The sequence below is a fragment of the Eucalyptus grandis genome, chromosome 4 (assembly GCF_016545825.1).
Source record: "Eucalyptus grandis isolate ANBG69807.140 chromosome 4, ASM1654582v1, whole genome shotgun sequence".
Lineage (NCBI taxonomy): Eukaryota > Viridiplantae > Streptophyta > Magnoliopsida > Myrtales > Myrtaceae > Eucalyptus > Eucalyptus grandis.
In genome coordinates this window covers 33,988,035-34,003,741 of record NC_052615.1, presented here as the reverse complement: position 1 = coordinate 34,003,741, position 15,707 = coordinate 33,988,035, and the positions used below count along the sequence as shown (strand labels likewise).

The following is a 15,707-nucleotide window of genomic DNA, read 5'->3' as shown; positions in this document are numbered from 1 at the left end:
CGGCGACGACGCTCGGGGAGAAATTGAAATGGTGATAGGATTAGGAGGAACCGAGAAAGAGACAAACAGAGAGAACCGAAGATAAAGGAAGTAAGGAAATGAGATCTAATTTAGGATTTATTTTAGTAATTTTTTTTAATATTAAAAAGGTTCTGATCCGATCCGGATGGGCGGATTCGCCCATGAAACCGGGAATCGAGCCGGTATCCACCGGTTTCGAAAAATTGGAACCAGGAATCGGACTGGTTCCCTCAAGAATTGTCAGTTCCGGGCGGTTCGGGCGGTTCCCGGGTATTTTGCACACCCCTAGCGATTAGGACAGCCATCGATAATTAGATTGTCACGTTAGCGATTTCGAGTACAAATTAATTAGAAAGACTTCACTAGAATATTGCAAAAATGTATAGGACTAATAGCAAAATTCGAAAGTTTATGATTAAATTGCCATCCGCACAACAAATTTATAAATGATTAGATAGTTTTCCTGTAATTAAATCATTTGATAAACCACTTTGACTAAATTGTCAAATTAGTTAATGACGTGACATTACTTATACAATAAAAGATGACACATGATGCTATATGGTCCCAAATAAGCATATAATAAATGGATCAATGATGAAAAAAGAAAAATCTCAATTTGAAGTAGTAGTTATAGTGTGTAAACATAGCACTTGATTGCATAGATCAAGAAAGTTAGGAGATTTGATGGCACAAAACAAAATTTAGCTGACTAAATTGCAAAAACCTTAAAAGAATTAGAGGATTTGATTACGCAAATTAGAATTCCGAGATCAAATTGCACAAGCGCTAATACTCAGAGGACTCAATCTGTGCTCGACCAATTTCTCAATTAGATGGAGTGTTTAGATGGGCCTAACTTAGAGCATGGCCATCCAAAATCGAGGATGCATCAACGTCTGGAATAATGAGTTTATTGTCTCGGCGACATTTCTTTTTAGTCCCAACTTTTCAGAAGATTAATATTCGTCGCCCCTATTAAATTCCACACGACCTCCATAGCCAAGACAACGAAACCTGCTTCATACGATGGCAGTGGCACCACGTATAGATGAAAATTTCAAATTACGACGCCTTGACGAGTAACACTTTAAGGACCAGCTTCGCCTCGAAAAGAAAAGAAAAATAGTAGAAAAATCGGACTGCTTAATCCGAAAGGCGTGTCCGGCCGACAAAACGAATCGGGGCGGCATTTGGAAAAATAGTATTTGACCCGGGCGCCCACTTTTCGAGAACAGCCCGACCCGATCGTTTCAGTCCGCGGATCTCGCGCGGACCCCATCTTGGGGGAGGAAATGGAGCAACGGATTCCCCCCACGCAAAGCGAAAATTCGAAAATTCCATCCGGAACGGGCAAATCACCTCTCAGAATCAAATCGGGTCAAGATCCGGGCCCACCACCGAGAGGCGAAAGGGCGAGAAGGTTGCCGAATGAACCGAACCGAAACCCACGTCGCGCGTCTCGATGGGGGAAAGGTATATCATAATCCTCCCGCATTCGTCCTTTGCTTCCTCTAGGCGTCAGCTCCTTTTCCCTCTCGCCTCTCTGTCCAAAGCTCCCCATCTCGATTCTCCCTCCCCGACTTTTACGCTAAGAAAAGCGTCGGAGCGCGACCTCTCGGATCCACGCCGACGCCGGCGATCCCCGCCCGCCGTCCCTCGCCGGACCAACGACTCCGACCGAATCTACTTCGCTCTCTCCGTCTGCACTCCACTCTCGTCACCTTCTCCATCTTCTTCCGCTCCTTTCGCCGTTCTCGTCTCTGCTTCCGTTTCGTCGCCGTCGCGTTTGCTCGGATTTGCGATCCGGAGGGCGGGAGACTGGTGCGTTCGTCTTCGCCCCTCGGTCCGCCGGAGGAGTTCGATCTCGGTGTGTATCGGGAGCGGCGGAGTTGGTGGGAGGGAGTGAGGAGCTCGATTTCGGGAATGGGGTTTCTGAGCACCATACTGGGGTTTTGCGGGTTCGGAGTCGGAGTTTCTCTCGGCCTCGTGATCGGATACTTCCTTTTCATCTACTTCCAGCCCGACGACGTCAAGGTTCGTTCGTTCGCTCCGTCACCATTAGAGACGCCGGTTTTGAATTTCACGGCGGACTTTTCTCGATCGCTTTAGTTGGACGGATATCGAACTGCATTTCCTAGCTGGCGACGTGCTTGCCCGCCGCTTGATATTCTCTTATCGGCCGTCCGTCTTTTTCTTTTTTTCTCTCTACGTTTTGGTGGAGTTCTAGACTTGTTTGTTTCGTTTTAGCTGCTGGAGACGGTTCAGGTGCTCATCTGTCGTTACGGGGAATATCTGTGCCTGAGTTATACCAAAGTCGGCGAGTCCGAAATTTTGTTCCGAGTTTGTTTCCCTTTTTTGTTGTTGGAAACCATGGATGAAATTTGAGCTACAGAGTGTTGTTATGTGGCCTCTTTTGATTTGGATTGTATATTGACGCGTAGCTTCATTCTTGCAGAATTGGCCCCAGTGCCAAATTGAAACCAACGAGTTGTAGTTTATTTGATGTGGAATATTTTAGGTTGCTTGGACCGATAGCTATATTATGATAATATGCTAATGCATGGTTTGAGGTTAATGTGTCCTAGACATCGATGGATGCTGGAGAGCAATTAATGGAATCGGGATGTTTAGTAAAACTTTTTTCTTTTTGGGGTCATGGTTAAAATTTGAGGTTATTGCACACGGACCATGCTCTCTGAACGATCAGGTTGCATGAAAAGGTTAGTCTTCACCCTAAGAAGTAGAGGTGATCCGCAGTTGAAGAGAGTTCTGCATGCTACAATATGTACTTTTTGGTGATAAAATGGAACACGATTAATTGATTGAGAAATTTTGCAAGTTCAATTTTGTTGATCTTTGTGTGCTACGTATTGTCATGTTCAGGATCCCATCGTCCGGCCACTGATCGAGCAAGATACAGAGACGCTGCAGCGATTGCTTCCTGAGATACCCCTTTGGGTGAAGAATCCTGATTTTGAACGGGTAAGATCTGGGATAATTTAACAACATAACCTGCTGAAGTGCTTTGGACATCTTCCCCAGATTTTTTTTTTTTTGATTTTATTATTATTATTATTATTATTATTATTATTATTATTATTAAAACAAAGAAGCATTTGACAACTATATTTTCACCAAGTTTCTTTCTATAGGTTGATTGGATTAACACGTTTTTGCAACATATGTGGCCTTATCTCGACAAGGTTTGTTACTATTGTATTTGTATTCTGCATTTCTTTTTCCTGTTGATTGTGTTATTATTTATCTAACTTCTCCTCCCTCTTATTTCACTACACGCAGGCAATCTGCAAGACTGCAAAGAATATTGCAAAACCTATAATAGCAGAACAAATTCCCAAGTACAAGATTGACTCTGTTGAATTTCAAAAACTCACATTAGGGACACTTCCACCAACTTTTCAAGGTAAACATCTCTACATACTTTCCATATGTTTACTTTCGGTGCAAATCTGCCTTTTCAGCCTCTCAGCTTTCTGCGGGATAAGTACCTCTGTTGACAGTCACTGCTGGAAAATTCTCACTGAGATGTTAATTGTACACTTGACACTTTCAGCAATTTCCACCGTGAATCAGGAATTTTTCAAGTTTTTCTTAAGGCATGACCTATAGGAAACAGCTAATTTACCTGCTAGTTTGCTAGATTTGTGCTCATGAGGAATCATATATCCTATTCTTTTACCTTTACTGAGTTATTTTTTAGGGGAACGCTTTACAAATATATAGTGTGGCAAAGAGAAAATAGGGTCCTTCCCATTATTATTGATTGGTCAGATGACTTTTGTTGGCTTTTCTATGAACAGAGACTTACCAATGACTGGTAAGTCTTTTTGTTTTATTGAAGTGTTAAAAATCCAAACCGTCAATGAATCTGTGCTATGAAGAGGTGTAAAAACATTTTTGCGGAAGGAGAGCCAACTGGCAATCATCTGTTATCGGATAAAATTACACATCCATGTGATTCTGATGATTTTATGCATTAATTTCTCATCCTTGGCTGTTATTATCTGTTCAGAAGATTCTTTATGGCTTTTCTATACCAAAGAATAGGCATTTCCTGTTTATGAGATGATTTAGCAGCTTTTTTGCTGTAATAGATCAACTTAGCAATTCTTTGGTCCTAGATCTGTTTTCTTGTATTAATTACTCTTAGAGGTTAATTTTGGAAGTTGTCAATACATTTTATGTTTTCTTTTCCATCGTGATAAAATATCCCTTTAGGTATGAAGGTTTATGTCACTGACGAGAAGGAGCTGATTATGGAGCCTTCCTTGAAATGGGCTGGAAACCCTAATGTCACTGTTGCTGTTAAAGCATTTGGCTTGAAGGCAACTGTTCAGGTTAGTGACTTGTCTCCATGGAGAGAAAATACTAGTTCCATAAAGATGCACTCCTATCTTTGTTTATTTTACCTTTGGTGGTGCTGAGAAGTTGATCCTTTTGTGGTTGCCTTGCAGGTAGTTGATTTGCAAGTTTTTGCTTCACCAAGGATTACTCTGAAGCCCTTGGTTCCCAGCTTTCCTTGTTTTGCCAATATATTTGTGTCTCTCATGGAAAAGGTTCGTTAATGCATGGGTGTGTCCTCATGTAGGATTTGTCGAGAACATGCAGATAACTGGTACATATAATATTGCTCTTAAATTATGTCTTGACTGTCTCTCTGAAATGTCTTTTCTTTTGCAGCCACACGTTGATTTTGGGCTAAAGCTTGTCGGTGCTGATCTCATGTCAATACCTGGTCTTTATAGATTGGTTCAGGTACTGTATGATGTCCTAACAAATTTTATGAGCCCATATGGTCAAATCCCTCCCCCCAAAAAAAAAAAAAGAAGAGAAAAAAAGGAACTCTTCTGTTGGTTCTTTGTTCCTTTGGGGTGGGGGAGCGGAACCCTGTCTCTTATTTGTTTGCGTATGCGAAGTGATGTTTAAAAAAAAAAGACTGGCAACTGTTTGGTGATCTAGATGGCTAGCATTTCCTTGCTGTAGGCACTTCCAGTTGCATGAAAACGGATAAGTTGTTTTGGAATGCAAAAATGTAGATAGGTAATGTCAGAGGACTAAAGTTTAATTCATTGATAATAAACTTGCAAAAGAGAAGAAGGCTGTTATCTTCTGACGTTTCCTGTGGTTTTCCAAATCTTCTTTCATGACTTCTCCACTAGGTAGTGACAATTTATGCATGACTTTGAGCTTTTTAATCTTGGCTTGAACACATTTTTTTTTAAGCAATAATTTGGGACATATACTTGACTAAGTAATACAGTGAGTTACTTTCTGTTGTCAGAAACCTATTGAAGGCTTTGTGACATGTTGCGGCTAGCTTTTTGTTGCTGTTTGTTGTTCTTGTTCTGTGTATTTGTATGTTGTACCTATCGAATATAACCATTCTTTGTTTCCCATTCAACCTTCTGTTCTTAACAAGGTGCATGGAGGTGTGATCTTGCCTTTTTATTATTATTTGTGAGACAGAATATAATGGAGTGTCTACATGTTGATCTCATTTTTTTAAATTTTTAATTTTTTTTTTTTTTTTATGCTTATCTGCAGGAGCTAATAAAAGATCAGGTTGCAAACATGTATCTTTGGCCCAAGACACTTGAAATACCGATACTGGACGTATCAAAGTATGCACATCTGAGCTTATGTGATTAGCATATATGTGATCCTGATTAGGTTGATTTAATGAAAGTTGAATTTGTAGGGCAATGAAGAGGCCTGTAGGGATTCTGCATGTGAAGGTTGTGAGGGCAATGAAACTGAAGAAGAAAGATTTGCTGGGTGCATCAGATCCTTATGTGAAATTGAAGCTTACGGAGGATAAGGTTCCTTCAAAGAAAACCACTGTGAAGCATAGAAACTTGAACCCTGAGTGGAATGAGGAATTCAATGTTGTGGTTAAAGATCCAGAGTCACAGGCCTTGGAACTTAATGTATATGATTGGGAGCAGGTAGAAATATGTGGATATACTAGGGGTACTCATTTTTCTTTTTATCTTTTCGTTATGTAATCGATACTGAAACTGTCTAGCATCTTGTCTAGGTAGGCAAACATGAAAAAATGGGTATGAATGTAATTCCATTGAAGGAATTGCCCCCTGACGAGCCAAAAGAGATGACTATTAACCTCCTCAAATCAATGGATCCTGATGATTCTCTAAATGGTAAATCACGAGGGCAGCTTGTTGTGGAGCTTACATATAAGCCTTTCAAACAAGAGGAGATAACTCTGAATTTTGAGGATTTAAACCTGGCTCAGACGGCCCCTGAAGGTACACCAGATGGTGGAGGTCTGCTTGTTGTTATAGTTCATGAAGCACAAGATGTTGAAGGCAAGCATCACACCAATCCATATGTGCGGATACTTTTCAGAGGAGAGGAGAGAAAAACTAAGGTGGAATACCCTTCCCAACCTCGTTTAAAATACTGTTTGACTTTGAGAGTGAAGTATCTTATATTGTTGATTGACGCGATTCATTCTGTACCTTGGAAATCTTCGTCTAATTTTTCTTGTGCTCTGTGGAAAAGCAAGACTTGTGATATTGATGCTGAGGCAGGAGACTCTTCATGAACAGAGAACTCCTTTCTGTTCAGTGCAACAAATTATGAAGTTCTACGTAGCTGCACTCATTAACTGGAACTCATGCCTTGATTAGTTTTCTCAATCTTACCGGTCCCCATTTAGAATTACACTGTTCATGTTCGACTATATGGGGTCTGTAGATACTGATTTTAATTGTAACTTGCACAGGCCGTGAAGAAGAACCGAGATCCAAGGTGGGAGGAGGAGTTCAATTTCACATTGGATGAGCCTCCTACTGATGAGAAGATGCATATTGAAGTTCTCAGCGCCTCATCAAGGATAGGTCTGCTACATCCTAAGGTATATATAGACTACAAACATTTACCAGGGCATTTTATATTTTTGTCATATCATGACATGGAAATCCCATCTCTGGCTCTAGTGTTTCTGCTCTTTGGAGGATATCTAAAGTTGGGGTTGCAATCCCCTAAGGATTGGCAATAGGAGATGAGAGTAATGTTGTCTAGTGACAGCTTCATATCATGATCTTGAAATTGGAGGATGCCGTTATAATCTTGAACTTGATTTAAGCACGTGAGTAGCTTCAATTAAAATCGTGGTTGAGTATGGGATAGTTGCGCTTTTGATCATTATCTAAGGAAGGAAGAGGTCAGGCCCTTTTTGTAAGATGATTGATCTCTCAAATAGTATATTTACTAATCTGAATATGTGGTTGGAAGTACACTGAGCCATTCAAATCTCTGGTTAAAGGTAATATATGCCAAGTTACTCTTACTGAGTTGTTCCCTTAGCGTCATCCACAGCTTCTGCTTTCCAGGAAGCTGCACAAATGTGTAATAGTGATTTATCAGGAGTCTGATACAGCATAATTCATGGCTATGCTCATCTTATTCTTGAGTTAGCCATATTGCATTTTTGGATTGAGTAAATGGATTGTAATTTGTTATAAGGTTTCCATCAGTAGGCAGTGGATAGCTTATGTTAGAAAATTGAAAAGTTTTATGCAGTTTGTGCATCCTAGCCTTATGTGCTGACAAAACCAATGAAAATCATCTGTAACTCAGCTGAACGCAAATCACAAAACAAATTTTGTGTTTTTTCCTTTAGTTCTGTAGAAGTAGTTGGAGTATCTAGGCAGATTTCTTCACTGATCTTCATTTATCACTATTACATGTGACTAAACTTGATCATCTGGCTTTTAATTACTTGTTTTCTTTTCTCTTACCAGGAATCGCTGGGCTATATCGACATAAGCCTTGCTGATGTTGTGAGCAACAAAAGAATCAATGAGAAGTACCATCTTATCGACTCGAAAAATGGGCGGATCCAAATAGAGATGCAATGGAGAACTTCCTGAGTTGCGGTTGGTTTCCTGGTCTCAATATGCTTTGGCTTCAGAATTGCAACACAGTAAAAATAATTTCAGAGTCACCATAGAAACCCATACAGATTTGTTTGTTGTTGTACACATCATAGAAATAAAATCTGCAAACTACGTGCAACCTTTGATTGTGCCTGCGCGGCATTCTTTTTTCCACGTAAATTTGCTTTCTGTACTGGGCGGGCTCTTCTAGCTGATGAAACTCAGATTATGCTGCGGGGATCTCCACTGTTACCTGGAGGAAAGAAAAAGGAGGAAGTTACAAGTGCCTGGGGAAACGGTTGTCGACTTATATTCGATAACGGATTGTGCCGTTCTCTTGAATTATCGATAATTTGTTGTCTTTGCCCGTGGTCCTCTCCATTCTCGAAATGGTCGTGGATTCTCTCCATAGATATGGTCAACCACCAGATTACTCTGTAATCGCGAGACTAGAACCGGATGCCGTTTCACGTGCTCCATCCATTCCTATCCATTTCCGACGTTCCTCCAACAGGATGTCTCCTAAAATCATGATCCCGATTCATGCGAACTCTATTGCTTATGCTTCTCCACGATTTGTAGATCTCCTTACCTCATTTCTATGTCGGTTCGGCACGACCTGACCTGGCACCAAAGGTTAATATGTCATTCTCTATATCTTCATTTCCTATTCCTAATTGCATGTACATGCGAAGGACTGTCAAATGGGTGGATAAGGGTAGGTTTTGAGTTGAATCGGAAATGGTTTGGTCCAAAATGACTTTTAATTCGTTTTGATCAATTTATATATAATATAAATTTTAATGACTTATGCTCATTAGTGAAAATACTTCCATATTTAATCAAATCTATAAAAATCCATATAAAATTTTCATTTTGTATTGATTCACAATGAAGAATAAGAGAAAGTTAGCAGTGAATATATAAAATTACAACAACAAATAACGTGGAGGAACCAAAATTTAATTAAATGAAAGGTAAGATATTGATAAAGATTATTTATATTTACCATGATTGTAATATAAGAATTAAGATTTTGAATATGTCAAATGCAATCAAAGAAAAATTATTCCAGTAACAAATGGATGAAACTCACAAGATTAATAAAATAAAAAAAAAAAAAAAAAAAAGAGCCGTTTCGATACTTTTAGTAAAGATATAATCGGACCTATCTTACAGATCCACCAAGACTTCTCTGAACTTGAAACAGATATAATTATAAATCTCTCAGATTTATTTTCGTTGCTCCTCCAATATTAATTATCTAATATTCCATCAGTAACTGATCACGCTGCATCTTCCTTTTTCTCCATCTCTCTCTTTCTTTAATATATTCTTGCCCCTCTCCCCCTCCTCTTAAATAAATACGTGCGTGAGAAGTTGGGGCGTTGAAATGCGCGCAAGACTTCTCAAAAAGATAAGAAACAAAAAGACAGACGGCCTTATCCGACGAGTCAAGGCGTGCATGACAATTATTCTGTTATAAAAATAGTTTTTGGAACAGAAATAATTTTTATTATTATTTTCATTTATAGAAGAATTTCTAGTAAAAATAATTATTTAATAACGACACAAAATTTCTGCTCAAAAATAAATTCGTTTGATAACGACACAAAATTTCTTCCTTTCAGACGACGGTGGACCGGCGGATGGCGATGATGGACGGCGGCAGCGGCGGTGGGCAACGAATGAAGGACCGTTTGATGAACGATGATAAAAATTTTTATTTCATTTTGTTTCGGAAATAGAAAAATAGAAAATTTATATTTCGATTTCTATTTCAAATTTATTTAAAGAACGGAATAAATTTATAAAGCAGTGCATTTGGAAACAAATCTATTAGAAAAATGTGGAATAGAAAAATTGTTCAAATTACTGGTTATGATGCATCTTCCCATTTTCTCGCCTTTCTCCACGTGGCGGCCTCGCGAGGGAGGAGCACGCGTGACCGCCACACCCGAAAACTGTCCCCGCAGTTATCTCGTAGCCAAAAAAGATCGCAGGAAAACAAATAAAAAGAATTAAAAATAAATAAATAAAAATAAAAACGAATCGCAATTGGTTTATCTTTTTCCGTTGCGAACCTGCTCTATCAACCAATCACCCCGTCTCTCTCTCTTTCTCCTTACCTCTTCTCCTCCCTTCACTTCCTCCATTTCTCTTTACCATTTCGCTCCCACTGCAACACACTCGCGAAGGCAGAAGCTCGCTCTTCAATGGCGCTGCCGGTGGTCGACACGGAGTACCTGAAGGAGATCGACAAGGCCCGCCGCCACCTCCGCGCGCTCATCGCCTACAAGAACTGCGCTCCGATCATGCTCCGGCTGGCGTAAATCTCGCTTCGCCCCCGCCTCGATCGGCGACGACGGTTTTCTTTCTTCGATTCGATTAGCTCGCCGGTTTCTGACGTCCGGAGGTTTTCGCCGATTCGGTCTTTGCAGGTGGCACGACGCCGGGACCTACGACGCGAGGACGAAGACCGGCGGCCCCACCGGCTCGATCAGGAACGAGGAGGAGTACTCCCACGGCGCCAATGCCGGCTTGAAGATCGCTCTTGATTTTTGCGGTGAGCTCTCCGCTCTTTCCGAGCTACCTGTCTTCGGTTCTCCGCCTTCGCTGTTTTCGTTCCTTCGGCGGAGCCGTGTCTTCGCCTGTCCAGCGTCCCGTGCCGAAGTAGTTGCTGGAGTTCATCTATTCATGCGTTGACAGCAGCTCGGAGGGTGTGCATGCAATTGTAGGTTGCGATTGTGCGATTCCCGTTGCGTGCTTATATGATGCTAAATAGATATAGGTGCTTCGAGATTAGAAAGTCCAATTTCCATGGACGTCTGTCTTCTAATACAAGAAGTCTGCTTCAATTATAGCTTTCCTTCACTTGCTGCTGTTGGAGGCCTTCGCGTTTGCTTATGTTTTGTGTTATTTGATGAGTAATGTTTGACTTGATCAATTATCTTACGATGTTTAGTGCTCGGGGTGCCGGTTGTCTGTTATACTGAAGACAGTTAACGAGTTTGTCAACGTGATGCTATGTACTTACAAATTCTTGAAAGGCCAAGCAGTGCGTTTGCATACTCTGATTTACTTTTGTTACTTGCTAGGTTCATTTAACCAAATTTAGATATATTTGCAATATTCATCAGTATAGAATGAATGAAGATAATTATTACTCCAGACATTGTTCCTTCCTTTAAAGAAATCCCTACAGTTCTCATAAAGTTGAGGTATATGTAATATCCTATGTTCAGTTTATGAGAGCATGCTTAACATGGGTGGTTTAGTGTTCTGTCTAGTGCTTCCATGATTGTTGACCAAGGAAATCCTAAGACTGTTGCATATATTTTACACGAGTCAACTTGTAGATATACACGAGTCAACTTGTAGATATGTTATGTTTCTAATAGTTTCAACTATACAAGTGTAGGAACCCATCATGGATAAGGTCATGGCTTTGATGAATAGACTTTTTTGCAAATGGAGTTGAGATATAACTTCAATCAGTATATTTACATTTGCTTTTATGTTGGATACAGAGGATGTGAAGTCCAAATGTCCGAGGATTACATATGCAGATCTATACCAGGTGAAATGACTGTTTAAAGGATTCGTTCTTCTGTCTTACATATCACGAGTTGGCTCCCCTAATAGGTGGACAAAATCATTGTTGATATAACAAGCTTAGTTTATAAAAGACTTTGAATTCTTGCCATTTAACTTTGATGTTTTCTGCCCTCCAGCATGCAACATCTTCAAAACTAATATGCATGCGTGTGGTGAAGCCCTTAATTGGCATAACCCAGAAATTCTTTATTTTGAGATACTTTAGGAACAAATCTTTATTTATCTTATTTTTAGTCCTCTGGGAATTTAGTTCTCAGTTGTTTATAGGAAATCTCCTCTGTCTAGTACAACTGGTAACGTCCTTGGTTGTTTAGTGGTTGAATAATGTTATATTATAGCTGATCAATTCTAGTGGTTACTATAAATAATGGCTTATCAATTTGCGAGTATTGATCATTATGAGCGAATTGCCTGTTTCAGCTAGCAGGAGTTGTCGCAGTAGAAGTCACTGGAGGTCCCACAATTGACTTTGTTCCTGGAAGAAAGGTACTCTGTTTTATCTGTATGTGAGCAAGATAATTCTTACGAGTGCCTTATTCATTAAGTTTTTTTCTATCTGCAGGATTCAAGAGTTTCTCCAAATGAAGGAAGACTTCCAGATGCTAATCAAGGTATTCTGTTGTGTCAACTTTCCCTTTGTTGTTTGGCCTCCCTTCATTTCCCTCCATCCCTCCCTCCAAATATTATGGCCCACTCTGCTTCTTATTGCTCCAGGCAAAAAGTTAAATAACTATTTATTGTTTTCCTTATGGTTGCTGCCTGTTAATGTTGAAATGTATGTCCATCTCATCTGAATGTCAATTAGTAAATTTACAGAGGAATGATTTGAATGAGATAAGAAGTGCATTGAAACAAGGGTATCAGAGCTAACTGACAGTCAGATGTTGTCCATCCCATCTAAATGTCAGTAAGTTTCCCGATTAAGAACCTCACATGCAAAATGGGCACAGTGCCTATTTTGTATGAGTCAGCTGTTGTGAACTCACCACAAAGAATGAGTTGAGAGAGAAGTGCTGGGATTTGAACTCTTGATCTGTCATCTGAAACAGTACTAGAATATCCAACCTAAAAGTTTAAGCATTGATGTGGAGAGAGGCAACATGTATGTAAGAAAAATTTAGCCATCAGGTGAGAGAGACTATATGTGTGTGAGACACATTATGACCATGTTTTCAAGGGATGTTTGATTATCCTAAAAGACAATATTACTACTCATGCGAACCCAGTTTGATATTTCACATGATATTTTACATCTGCAACTCACTCTAGCTGAGTGAAAGGAGGCTCAAATGAAAGGAGGCCTTCAACCGCAGCTTGGTTAAGCTTTATCAATTTGTGATATTCACGTTTAACAGTCCACTGCCTACCTATAACTTATCATAGCTCTAAATCCATCGGAGATTTTTCATGCATTATAATTCTTTTATTGGGGAAATACATGTACATTTTGCTTGAAGGGTATTTGAATTTTTTTCTAAACTTGTCATTGCTGGATGTAGGTCCTCCACATCTAAGGGACATCTTTTACAGGATGGGCCTGTCAGACAAGGACATAGTGGCCTTATCAGGGGCTCATACACTGGTAATTTCTATTTCTGCTTGGATTTACATTCAAGGTCAGCTGGGCATGTGCAACCACACTTGTTATATTTTCATTCTTGTTTCTAGGGAAGGGCACACCCGGAAAGATCTGGATTTGATGGTCCTTGGACTCAGGAACCCCTTAAGTTTGATAATTCCTATTTTGTGTAAGATTTCATCTTTTCACCAGATGCATTTTCTACATTTCAGCTGGAGCATTATAGAGCCAGATACTAATTGATCATTTTTGATACAGCGAGTTGTTGAAAGGGGAATCAGAGGGGCTGCTGAAACTGCCAACTGACAAGGCATTGCTGGAAGATCCTGCATTTCGCCCTTATGTTGAGTTGTATGCGAAGGTAAATAGGCTTTTCGCGTGTTCTGGTGACTCCATTGATAAATCTATAAAATTGAATTGCAGTTACATGGTTTCCTTTTGTAAATTTGTTTTTGATGAAACTACCCCACCTGCACCACTATCTCATTTCCTTATGCACATGGTCTACAACCCTCTGATGCTGCTGTCCTTGGTTTTGCCAAGACTGAAATAAGATGGAAAGTGTTTTTCATGGAATTTATGCTGTATAGGCTTGTGATGCTAAAAAATAAGCATTCAGTCTGTTCCATCACCATCTTCTATGTAGAGACCAGGAATCTTCATAATGAGATCGCGCATCAAATGTTGGGTAGATATATACATGTGTTGGGATGGATATATTATGTGGATCCGTGAAACCTCTAGGCTAGAGCATCATTTTTGTGCTACTGGGAACACCTGATTTGATATTTGAATTGGTTGTTGTTCCCGCAACTCTCTCACTGTGGTTGGCATGACCTTGAAGAGAGACAAACGGACAATTTGATACTCTGCTTCTTTTTCCCCTCGTTTTCTTTTGTCATATGCTCTTCTTCCCCTAATGTTGTCAAGCATGTGGCAGGATGAGGATGCATTTTTCAGAGATTATGTAATCTCGCATAAGAAGCTCTCTGAACTGGGGTTCACGCCAAGTTCTTCAGGCAGCAAGACAGTAGCGAATGGTGCTGTATTGGCACAAGGTGCTGTCGGAGTGGCAGTGGCTGCAGCCGTGGTGATCTTGAGCTACTTCTATGAAGTGCGCAAGAAAATGAAGTGAATGATGTTTTCTGAATTCCCTTCGTACCTAGCATATATTTTAGTGCTTAATGCTGCCCGCACCATATATCTTCATCCACAATAATAGTCAAAGCATTGCCGGTGCTTGGATGGAACAAGCCAGCAAACTCTTTGAAAGTCACAAGAAAAATCTATGCCCATTTTCAACACATCTTTTGTTGCGTGACACTACCCTTTTTAGTTGGTTAGTAGCTACACATGCTGCTTTGAGCGAGGAGTTGCATTATGCGTATGACGCCCGGTAATATGGATTTATGCGATGCTTGCCCAACTGCCAATCCTTCGAGCAAATTTCTCCAACCTAAGAAAAATGTTTAGCTACATTAAGATTTCTTCCCATGTGCAAGAGATGATTATTAAGAATCTGGGACGTGTGATGCACCTTTTCCGTCATTAAACGTTGAACGTTTCGCCACTTGAAATCTTTCGTGGGCGGATTTGTTCTTCATTGCACGCTGGGGTTTTAACTTTGGTTGAAGAACCAGTCTGGCCCTTTATCTTTTTCGAATTCTCCTCTCAGCTTGTAGATGGCTGTATTGTTTCGTCTGCTTCAACGGGGAATCAAGTCAGAGACGTGGTTTCGACCTCTCTCTCGTGAAGTTGTATGGGACGCGCGCACCTCTTATTGACACGATGGCTCTGGTAATTTGGACATTGCTTCTGATTTGAAAACGAATAATTCTGTGAGTTAATTGTGGAGATTAACATAAGAAAAGGATAATGAATTGTCAAACCAAAGTGAAAAGCACGCACAATCTGGTTCAACACATCTGGGAAAAAGGAAGAGCGCCCTAGTTTGGTTTTAGTCAAAGGTAATTGTTGAAAGGGAAATCAGAGGGGCTGCTGAAACTGCCAACTGACAAAGCATTGTTGGAAGACCCTGCATTTCGCTCTTATGTCGAGTCGTATGCCAAGGTAATATTAGGCTTTTCGCGGGGTTTGGTGACTCCATCAATATATCTATAAAATCGAATTGCAGTTGCATGGTTTCCTTCTCTAAAATTTCGCTGCCCGCCTGCACCACTATTTCGTTTTCTTATGCTCTCGGTCTACAACCCTTTGATGCTACTGTCCTTGATTTTACCGAGACTGAAAAGAGACCTTCTTCCTCTCTCGCAGGCCAGTCTCTCTCTCTTTCTGTCACGGCTGTTTTCTCGATCTCCTCCAATTTGGCATTCGCATTGATTGGTGTTCAGTATTCCGATTCGAGCGATGTTAGGGATTTTCTGCTGCTGCTGTATTTGAGTGGGTACATGTGGTGACTCGCTAGTTTAGGTGTATCTTGAAAAAGCTCAATTTTTGTTTGGCATTTTCTTGCAGAATGGCTGTGCTTTGAACAGACCCTTTTAAGTCCATGCGGCACATGTTTGGAGCTGTCAATACATGTCAATACATTTTCGATTTCGAGT

The 15,707-nt window shown here is 40.3% G+C and overlaps 2 protein-coding genes across 2 annotated transcripts; both read left to right on the top strand.

The window, feature by feature from the left end:
- The first annotated feature begins 1,524 nt into the window (after window positions 1-1,524).
- Window positions 1,525-8,313, top strand: LOC104418938 (synaptotagmin-1). The gene is made up of 12 exons (XM_010030418.3): window positions 1,525-2,058; window positions 2,908-3,006; window positions 3,177-3,227; window positions 3,325-3,448; window positions 4,264-4,382; window positions 4,500-4,601; window positions 4,726-4,800; window positions 5,590-5,666; window positions 5,744-5,990; window positions 6,083-6,433; window positions 6,791-6,922; window positions 7,812-8,313. The coding sequence occupies exons 1-12, from the start codon at window positions 1,948-1,950 to the stop codon at window positions 7,938-7,940; spliced, it is 1,617 nt and encodes a 538-aa protein (XP_010028720.2). The 5' UTR covers window positions 1,525-1,947; the 3' UTR covers window positions 7,941-8,313.
- Window positions 8,314-10,032: 1,719 nt separating this feature from the next.
- LOC104418937 (L-ascorbate peroxidase 3) lies at window positions 10,033-14,464 on the top strand. Its single transcript, XM_010030417.3, has 9 exons — window positions 10,033-10,275; window positions 10,388-10,512; window positions 11,477-11,526; window positions 11,985-12,050; window positions 12,127-12,175; window positions 13,064-13,146; window positions 13,233-13,312; window positions 13,402-13,504; window positions 14,084-14,464. The coding sequence occupies exons 1-9, from the start codon at window positions 10,163-10,165 to the stop codon at window positions 14,276-14,278; spliced, it is 864 nt and encodes a 287-aa protein (XP_010028719.1). The 5' UTR covers window positions 10,033-10,162; the 3' UTR covers window positions 14,279-14,464.
- Window positions 14,465-15,707: the final 1,243 nt, after the last annotated feature.